The 10,050-nt window shown below is 38.5% G+C and overlaps 2 protein-coding genes across 4 annotated transcripts; both read right to left on the bottom strand.

The window, feature by feature from the left end:
• Positions 1-68: 68 nt before the first annotated feature.
• Positions 69-8,206, bottom strand: LOC120458765 (tubulin polyglutamylase TTLL4). 3 transcript variants are annotated; one of them, XM_039646577.2, is made up of 12 exons: positions 8,048-8,206; positions 7,767-7,978; positions 6,865-7,546; positions 5,767-6,590; positions 5,325-5,675; positions 4,915-5,272; positions 4,714-4,838; positions 4,217-4,656; positions 3,979-4,149; positions 3,637-3,915; positions 311-401; positions 69-243 (listed from the first exon to the last, which is right to left on the bottom strand). In XM_039646577.2, exons 3-11 carry the CDS (start codon positions 7,458-7,460, stop codon positions 336-338), a joined length of 3,210 nt encoding a protein of 1,069 aa, XP_039502511.1. In that variant the 5' UTR covers positions 7,461-7,546; positions 7,767-7,978; positions 8,048-8,206; the 3' UTR covers positions 69-243; positions 311-335. The 3 variants fall into 3 exon arrangements, with proteins under 3 accessions (XP_039502511.1, XP_039502596.1, XP_039502676.1); XM_039646662.2 differs by having other exon boundaries at positions 7,771-7,978; XM_039646742.2 differs by lacking the exon at positions 6,865-7,546 and having other exon boundaries at positions 8,048-8,205.
• A 216-nt stretch (positions 8,207-8,422) lies between these two features.
• LOC120458721 (putative nuclease HARBI1) lies at positions 8,423-9,872 on the bottom strand. The gene is made up of 3 exons (XM_039646470.1): positions 9,525-9,872; positions 8,701-9,397; positions 8,423-8,637 (listed from the first exon to the last, which is right to left on the bottom strand). Exons 1-3 carry the CDS (start codon positions 9,843-9,845, stop codon positions 8,519-8,521), a joined length of 1,137 nt encoding a protein of 378 aa, XP_039502404.1. The 5' UTR covers positions 9,846-9,872; the 3' UTR covers positions 8,423-8,518.
• Between the last annotated feature and the right edge of the window lie 178 nt (positions 9,873-10,050).

Raw genomic sequence — 10,050 nt, 5'->3', positions numbered from 1 at the left:
TTTAAATATGTAAACGTTTGTGACTATGAAGACTCGTTGAAAGGATATGCATGTATTAAAAAAGCTAATTAAATGAGTTAACATATAATTTAATAATTCACTGCAACTTTTTCTAATTGCATTAGAATTACATATAAATTTCAATTGTTGCCGAACACGTGCACAATGCCGCATTAATCCGAATATTGAATTTTAAAATAAAATTTGTTTTATTGCAGGCCAAACGGAGTCTTGATCAGTTGTCTAAAAAAAGAAAATAAATTCTGTATTAGTATTTGCAGCAAACGAACTTTAGAAAGGTTTGGCTCACCTGGTCAACCATTCAAATGCAGATGCTAGGATTCGATATCATCTTTTATAGTATTTGGCGTCGCTATGCTAATTTCTTCATCGTTCGAGTCCTAGATTAAAAATCGAACAGTTATTGAAAAGGTATCCACAAGTTGAAAAGGTAAATAGACGAAAGCGATTATAAAATACAATCGGATTTCCGAAGTTTTAAAACCAATAATTTGCAACTACTATACAAATTAACCAATTTAAATAAAAAATACGCAAATTTTGCCCAGTGCATAGGATCACAGGCATGCATGTCATAAAGTAGCAAGCAGAATAACACAATATAGGATTAAAAAGTCTTAATAAAATTAGGTGTGCACCTAAGATTTAACAACGGATTACATTACTTCGTAGTCCCATGTATTTCTTATATTCAAATATAATACAACATAATATCGAATTGATTTTGGTCTATTTAACAATATTATGTTTTACATTTATACGCTAATTAAAATACAATTAAAGAAATTATCCTTATTACAAGCTTGGTAACTAGTTTTATATTTAATATATAAAGTACAGTCCAATACAAAAAATAGAAAAGGTTGCGAAAACAACTAATTTTAATTGGATGATATTTCTTTAAGTTACTTACCCTTCGATATAAAAAGTAAATTATGGCTTTAAAAAACATCTATTATATTACATACTAGATTTGATCGCTTAAGCTGCCAGCCAGCGATTCTTTAAATGCTTAATGTGAAAATAAATTATTTTAATATGTTTTTATTTAATCACAATTGCTAAGACAAGCTTATGCTAGATTTGGTCTACCAATTTTTATCAATTAATAAAATTCAATAAAAGAATCGTTACAAGTGAATGGAAAACCTTACTATCCCAAATAAAAACCGTAGTTACGGTATTTAATATAAAAGAATATTTTTGTATATAAAAAAACAAATAATTTGCTAAAGTTATTTAAGAAAAATCAAAAATCAGCCTTATTTAGAGTAAGGCGTTTTGTTGTTTGGGTCCCCACTACAGACCTTCAGATTATGTAATCCTTGTCCACAATCAAAATAATTTTGATTTCTTTATAACGTAAAACGCGGTTTCACTGGGCTTTATTAATATTCGACTTTGTAAACACCTCATTTATTGTTGATTTAAATAATTGGCAGTTTACTATAATTAATCAATAACAACATATTTACTGATTACTAAGAATTATATATTAACTTCAGTATTAGCAATAACACTATTCCAATCTATTATAAAAAAAAGATCACAATTTAGTTACGAATTATGCAATTTTGGTAATGTCCCAACAGAGTACATTTTGATTTAAGTATTTGAATAGCCTATTTACAAATACATCTGAATTTATTAATAGTAAATAGTAAATATCAAATATATACATGTGTTATTAAGACTAAGGTAATTGCACTAATAATAACAATAATGACTACCAATAATACGATGGCAGCGACTGTCACTTTAAAATCCATCTCATAAACTTGATGAAGTAATCCTGCAAATTTACAATTACAGCAAAACAAATTGATTTAATTGCATCAACGATTAGACAATAATAAACTCGTTTAACTCTTAATAAATTGAAAAGAAAACGGATTACATTGCCATGACTTGCAAGGTATTGAAATGAGGAGTTGTTTTGGATAAATACAAACAATAGACGAGTATATCTATGGAAAGTAGATTTGTTTTTAATGTAGCACCAATGAAAAAATGTTGGATTACTCAAACAGAGCTAAATGAGTGATTGTTCAAAAATAAATAACATTTAATGCGCAGTGTATTTCGCTCTGATGTGATTTTGTGACTTTTTGACGTAAAGCTAAATCTGCAGGTATACTTAAATAATAAGAAAGTTAACTGTGTTTAATATAGTTTTGTCCCAAAGAATATATTCCCTTGTGTTTCACAAAGTTTGTGGTTTTTGTTTTTTTTTTGTAAAATGTTTTTGTAAATGTTCTATCAAAAATACGATTATTTTTCAAACTTAAGCTGCGTTACGTTTTTTTATATTTGAATGGAGAGACAATATAACGAGCAACCTATAAAGGATAAAAAAGGATACCCCGCAAAAACATACATAAAATGTTTTTCACCGCATAACTATAAGTTCTTGGCTACATGATTAGAATATAAGCATGTAACAGATTATTTTCATGAGATTTCTACTTTTCAAATGAGTTCAAAATAAAGGTAAGAAGTCCGTGGAATTATAAACCGTATAAAATAATGGTTACATGGAAATTTTTTATTAAAATTCACTACTTTCGCTATGGATTTAAATCTTCAGGCGCAGTTATCTTTGCGATGGTCCGGTTTTAAAAATTTGCATAAATATGTTTTTTAAAATGTTATTTTTTGTGAAAGATTTGAGGTCGACGCGTTGGAAAAGCTATTTATGGACAGCCGGTTGAGGTATATTACCATTTAAAGACCCACCTGACGTTGAAAGAAAGTCTTGTTCTGGACTCAGGTGTAAGGAATATGCAGTGTGATCACCTTCAATATACTTCATATACGCAGAGACATAAAAAGAAATTATAGTGATGGTAACGTCGAACAGAAAAACACAAGAAGGCAACGCAATGCAATACATATGAATTCGGTGAGCAGTATCTGTTTTAAATTATTTTTATAGGAACATTTTAATTACATAAATCATCTGGTTTTAGAACTATATATGGGGCCTGTCGGCAAAAGAGAACATCACTATTTGACCATCCCTCTACTTTTAATTTTATTTAAGCTTCGTTATTTACCTATGCATTACTGGTAAAGAAAACAAAAGATTTTTACGTTATGGTAGTTAACCGGTAGAGATGACAAATACACTTTGTTGTCCTGGATATATTTTAAATAAAGACAATACAATATTATAACAAGCTTACTGGTTTTCTTCTATCTACTAATATTCGAGATTTTGTTTTACGATGACTCTGCGTGGTCAACAGATAAGACTTACTATGGCAAAGAGCGCGGCACCGCCAAAAGAACGATTGTATAAATCTCCAACAGCCCTCAAAATTTAACAAAAGTCGAGAATTTATGAATATTTTAACTGTTTTTCTTTAGGACAGTATTTTTGTGTACAAAAAAGAATTAAAAAGTGGGCAAATACTTAGTGTATGTATAGAATGCAGTGCAATATGCACTTGGCTTGATTGAATTGGATTATTATAAACGAAATAGTATAATAACTTAAAATATTTGTATCATTAAAAAAATATCCTGCCCTACACATTTGTTTGATATAATTTACGATTCATTTAAATGGGTCTTGTGAAAAGCTTCTGCACCATTGATGAATAAAGATCTCACCTTTTTGGCTGGAGGTGTTGGGACTTGAAGATGATATTTGTTTTGACAATAATCGCGCAACAACGCAATCCCTTCTGTGCGATTGTTAGCGTAGCGCGATTCCCAGGCATCCAAAAGGCGATTGTAATACCGCGGAGTGTCGTTATATTTAAGGTACTTATGGGTTTGATCAGTTGGAAAGATGCGCTCCAGGGGTGCACATCGCGCCAGTTCATCCTCGGCTATTATAAGGCACCTCACATCATCGGGGGTCAGATTATTCAGGATCGCATTGACATACTGTTGTATTGAAATATAAGTGTAATTAGAAATGTTATTTGGAGTATCAAAACTACGCCGTACCTCATTCCGATCTTCCATAGATTTTCGGGTAAATGTGTTATGTTTGATCTTTTCCTCGCGAGACAAGTAGTTGATGTAAAGCCGTTTGTCGTAGCACATTTGTGTGCCGGGAGGAAAGGAAAATTCTGCTGCCAGTTCTTTTTGTTTATCGTGAGATAGTTTTGGAGGTACCTTAAAATATGTATTCTTATATATAACATACGTTCCATGTTAATGTGTACAGTGTCACCACACTTACGTTGTACAGTGCTGTATTAAGAACGCCCTGCACTAAAGGCGCTTTGACATGAGCATCTAGGGGCAGTTCCGAATGTAAACTGGGAGAAATATTAACTTCCAAAAGCCAAGGAACCAGGTCAGAGTCCAAAATAACATCGAAGCCGAATAGCTCAAAGCAGCTGTACTTTGATTCAACATTTGCTCTAATCATGCTATTAATGCCATTCTCGCCAGCGAGAATCGTCCGTAGAACTAAACTTCTGAGAGCCTCCCATAGACAGTCGGTACGCACTCCCCGATTGGCCAAATACGTCCACAAAGACTTGATAGTCCACTTGTGTCCGTGGCAGGCATTAACATCTTCGTTCTTCGAGTAGTTCGAGGAAAACTTATTGATGCTGTAGTTGGTCAAATGCATACACCGATCATTCAAAGTATCCGCCTTAGCGCTGTACTTTACTGCAGATAAGAAAATTTATAAATATACGGCTCACTAGATTTCAGGTATTTATTTACCTGACGCAAATCGTGCCAATCCGTTGTGGTACATAAATACTCGCAGGGGATTCACTGATGTGACCAAGACATACAAACGCAAGTCAAATTTACTACCATTTATAAGAAGCGGTCGTTCTATATACCTATAAAATAAAAACAGAATGATAAAATGGTAAATATCATTTTGAAGCTTTTGATCCTTATATGCAGGCTACTTACTTTTGTACAATAAGGGGCCTTCTCTTGGGTATCTGCCCCCACCGGTTAATGACCCTGATGCCAGCACCCCGAGCACTGGCTGGTGGCTTTATTATCCACTTAGTATTTCGCTGGGCATACTTCGGCCAGTGCCTGCGCAGGGCGCCCAGATCATTGGGGATAATGTATGTGCGTGGCATGAATCCGAATTCCTTGTTGCTGTGCTTACCCATCTGCCTTTGCAGATTTTTCCAGCACGAATCCTTTCGACCGATGCGAAATGAACCGGGCAAGTGATTGATTTTCTGATACGATCGAATGGCCTTAAAACACGGTGATTTTAAATGCTTGCCCCATACGCCCATCCAGTCGTTGGTTTCTAATTGCGAATTATTAATTAATTGAAATCTGATTATTATAATGAAACTCACTTTTAAGCATTCGCATTCCACTGTTGGCCAGAATCAGACGAACTACCTTGGGCATTATGTTTGTAATGCGCCACTTCAGAACCCGATGTAGATCCGGCGGCACGCGAGGACCTCGTTTTGTGTTTGACGAAAAGGACAAATAAGGGGGCACGTAGGGAAACAAACTGGGAACCAGAAGGGAATCCGGATTTTTCAGATCATCCTCAGAAGACTGTGATGACAAAAAGCTGGGCGTGCTTTGGGGCGATAAAAATCGATCCACAGAGTGGGTGAGCTTGTAGGCATGGGCACGATAACCGTCCTCGGTGTCTGACAGAACACTCGCCGTGTCGCTTTCATCAAAATTCGAAACTATTTGGTTAAACAATAAGAATAAACAATAGTTAAATAAGCATTTTTTGAATTAATAAACAAATGTGGTCTTAGAAAAAACTATTCTTACGATTATCGAGATCATCATCTTCGTCGAAGTCGTCATTACGATCGAAGTCAATGGCACTGCGGTGGTCTTCCTGTTTGTGTTCCGGCTCCAGCAATATGACCGTCTGTCCCTCGTCACCTGCACCCAGTGCCTTGGCGCTCTGCTGCTTCGCACTCAGCCGCTGGGTGCTGAACTGCTGCTTCCGGCCCAGCCGTGGACTCTGTGTGCTGTACAGCAGGACTCGGTGGACCGTGGGCATTGGCTTTTTGGAAGACGCGGCCCCACCTTTGGCCCTCTTGGGCGTCATGGGCAACCGTGGCACGGGCTGCTCCGTCGACTTACGCATAACCTTCAATTCATTATTGTTGTTGTTAATAAGGGTGTCTCCGGAGTTATCCAGGATCGTATTTTCGGTCATTCTGCAGTAACGCCGATGTACTCCAACCTGCTCCAGCCCATTGTCAATGACAACAACAGGGTCATAGCCATCTTTAATATCCCTGTAGTCCTCTCCGCTTTCAGGGTCTCCCCAGCCATTGTCCAGGTAATCGGCTTCCAGATCATTGCTTGGCAGCTTCTCCTTTAGCACGTGCTTCTCATTCTTTTGACCCTGCCAGCTCCTGTCCTCGGAATTGTTCCGTCGCCCAATAGTAACCGTGTCATCGACATCTCGCGAATCCCTGCGACTGGCGCCGTCCTTTTGGAATTTACTCATTGGCAGTTTGCGGCTATTGGCAGCGGCAAACGTTGGCTTGGACTGTTTATCCGCTCCACGGTTGTAAAAGTACGAAAAATAGTGCTGATAGTGCTGGTTCGTCGTCTGATACTGGACAGGGCGTTCCGAGCTGAAAAACGAGAACGGAGAGCGGTTACTTACAACATGGCGAACAAAGGAATCTGTATATTGTTTACACATCTATGTATGTTCAATGAGTGTTTGTGTGTATATAGTTATGTACTCGCAACTAGAGTTTATGTGGTATCTATCGGTAGTTTTCCAAATTGTAATTTTAAGACTCGAACACAACAACAACAAAATACGTGTTTGTGTGTGCGTGTACTGGAGGTATGTAGTTTCAACAAGCAGGACAATTAACAAAAAGGCATTTGCAAAATTACAGTATGTTATCCCAAGACGGCTCTGGTGCAGGGGAATTGACTGGCCGATATCGGTCCGGACTATTGTCCACATAATCGGTGGACACACGTCCCCCTCTTGCTTTCCGTTTCTTTAGCTCCGGATCGAAGTACACGATGGGTGGATGCAGCAACATCTGCTGTTGCTCCTTGTCAGCGCCATAGCACCTTGCCTGCTTGTACTGCGTATTGGCATGCAGATCCTCTGATCGCTGAACCGTCTGATAGACGTACTCGCAACTCTTGTTGCCAGCTATCCGCTGGCTGACCAGCGAGTGCTGGCCAAATGCATCGGTAAAGAGTGATGAGTCGGGCGCCGAATTGGCCGCCGATTGAAGGTAGCTCGATCTGTTCGCATGATTGGTGGGAATTCTCTTTGTCGGCAGATTGTGGTTCTGGTTGGGCACTGGATTTTGATTCTGGTTCTGGCGATTGCCCCACGCTGGAGCGATCAGGTTGCAGTTATCGTAGCTATAGTAGCAAAACGTATTGTCCGCATTGCAGTAACGTGGCGCTGCGCCTCCATTGTTGTTCAGACTGTTGCTGGCTGGGATATTATAGCCACTGTTGTTACGCATGTCAGATCCTGGTCACCCAGTCATATATTTGTTGAGGGGTACACTAAGCTCGTTGTGATCTCTGACTCCGCTAACCCAAAAAAGGCCTATAACAAGTTTTAAATGCTGTGAATGATTTCTGATCGGATTTGGACGTAAGATTACGGATGCGGATTAATCATATCTGGTGGATAGATAGAGAGAAGCCAGAATGCATAGTATGCCACTCTGACGGTGAATATACATTATAGATTAACACCCTGCTCCCCCTGAGCCAACCAGAGTGGCTGGCACTCCGTAAACCAGGTCATATGTACAAAAACTTACTTGCCTCGCGATTTGTGACCTTTACTTTGTTGCTGCAGCTGGAGGGATTAACGGGCACGGAGCAGGATTGCGGTGGCGGTGGTGTTGTCGTTACTCTACCCAAGCGCAGGACTCCCAAAATCTAGGTCACTGGCACTTGTCTTCAGCTCGGTGTGATTACATTGCCAGCACGAAAAATGCGCCAGGTAAATGTATGTAAATGGAGGCAAAAACTGAAATGCAAATCGAAACACACATCCTGGATTTTTATAATGATTGCGATGAAACCACAATATACCTACAATATATTTAACTAATAGCAAATGCACAATTTTGTCTATAAATATTTTGGTTTATTTGGTAGTTTCCAGTTAAGCGTGAAATTCATAAACTTTCACTAAAACTTTTCACAGCCTATGACAACAAAAAACTAAACTACTGTTTTATTGAAGAACAGAATTTCCATGTGCACAGTTAGAGATGGCAGCTTGAACACTTTGAAGTGCCACCGAGCGATAGGTATCGATTGCGTACGCAGCAGCTGTTCGGCCGATAGGGGAGTTCCCGGAAAATCAGTTCTAATTGCTCAATTTACCCGTTTGGTCCGGTTTTTAATCAGTAAATATGCGGGAAAATATAAAAACAAAGCTGTTTTAATTTGGATAAAAACATTTAAGTGACTTTGACCTTATAGGGTTGCTTTTAATTTTTGTAATACTGAAAGTACAAATTGTATTGGTAATGTAGGGACTTGATTGTAAGAACACTATTTATTAGGCTGCAAAATGGGTTTTAATGAATTGCCTTCTATTGTTGTCCTCTCCGGATTTTGGTGACCTTCCTACGGAATTGAAGAAAGTGGAATTGAATGGTGAAATGTTCTGTTCCGTATCTGAAAAGGAGAAATGTAAATTATTTATGAATAAGCTCTTTAGGACTCGTTCGTTTAGCTTACCAATGCTGGGATCAGCCCACTCCATTGCCATGTTGTGGAGTATGGCCAACGCCGTAATCGTCTGCTTTGCAGATCCATGGGATCCCTGTATTTCGGTGCCAAGTATTCCGAAGCGACTCATCAACAAATTGAGACACTTTCTAGCCGATGCGTAAGTGACCGCATGGGCGTGGTTATACAGCTCCTCGGATTGGTTCCTTGGGAATCGAACTGGTGTAAACAGAGACGAGGAGCAACGCACCATTTCGTTGCCCAACAGTATGCGACCCCGGAACTCGTTCTGTTCGAAGCGATCCTTTATTTTGGACAGACCGAACATTTCGGTGTCGGTGAGCATTGAGTGCTCTTCGATCAGTCGGATGTCGAGGTCTCTTATCTTATGGGCCGCATCGCAAACAATCTGGATGTGAAGCTCCTCCTCCCTGTTGGTAAAAGCGGGCAATAGCTCCTCTGCATCCAGATCAGTTGCATAGTTTTCTGGTTGAAACCTCACAGTTGTCTGCAGTAATGCCCCAATGACTTGCGGCATATTGGCCATAGCTTGAAACGCCGATCCTGATCGCTCTTTTTCCGATAGAGTGGCCGGCATTCGGATATACCTAGAAGCTTTCGAAGATAGAACCGAAGCCACGCGCCTCGTTATTTTTGCCAAAGTGCGTAAACTTACGCCATGAGCCATTGCAGTTAGTTTGGGGTGCTTAAATAAAGTAAAATACAGTATCAATTATCAATTAAAATTTAGAGGGCAATTTTGAAAATCTGTTTACGCGGTTTTGATGTACATACAAATTCGCACGTCTGACATACAGAAATGTTGACTTTACCTCTGTGCCACCCCATAGGCGAATGGCCGAAAGAATTTGCAGATCTATTGGAACTTGCTCCCTTTTCAATGGCTCAAAATATTCAATTTCCAAGTCATCCCGAACAATTTCAATAATTCTGCGAAGGTTTTCCTTGGTGTATCGGTACTTTAGTCGAAATTTGTGCTCATTTAGGTCAGTCAAGGGATTAAATCGTTGGTGCCTCTTCTTTATATACCTGGCCCGTACTCGAGCAGTGTTTTTGAAATTGAGAAAACATTGAAAGTCTTTAAAGTAATCCAAGTCTCTAAGAGACCTTTCAAATATTTGTATATCTTCCATTTTCACTTGTTTACTTGTTTAACAGGGTGGCCGTTTTGTACATGTAACAAAATACCTCATTCGTATGTCATTATTAAATATACCGTAAATACGGTATTTAGGGCTTTGGCCACGAGGGAAAATAGATGTAGAAATTGTACTCTTCATTTATTATCTATTTCAATTTATTAGGTTTATGCGCACAAATTTAAAAACTGTTTAATGC

Source organism: Drosophila santomea, chromosome 2L, assembly GCF_016746245.2.
Source record: "Drosophila santomea strain STO CAGO 1482 chromosome 2L, Prin_Dsan_1.1, whole genome shotgun sequence".
Classification (NCBI taxonomy): domain Eukaryota; kingdom Metazoa; phylum Arthropoda; class Insecta; order Diptera; family Drosophilidae; genus Drosophila; species Drosophila santomea.
Note: the sequence above shows the minus strand (reverse complement) of the source record. Positions and strands in the feature narration are given on the sequence as shown.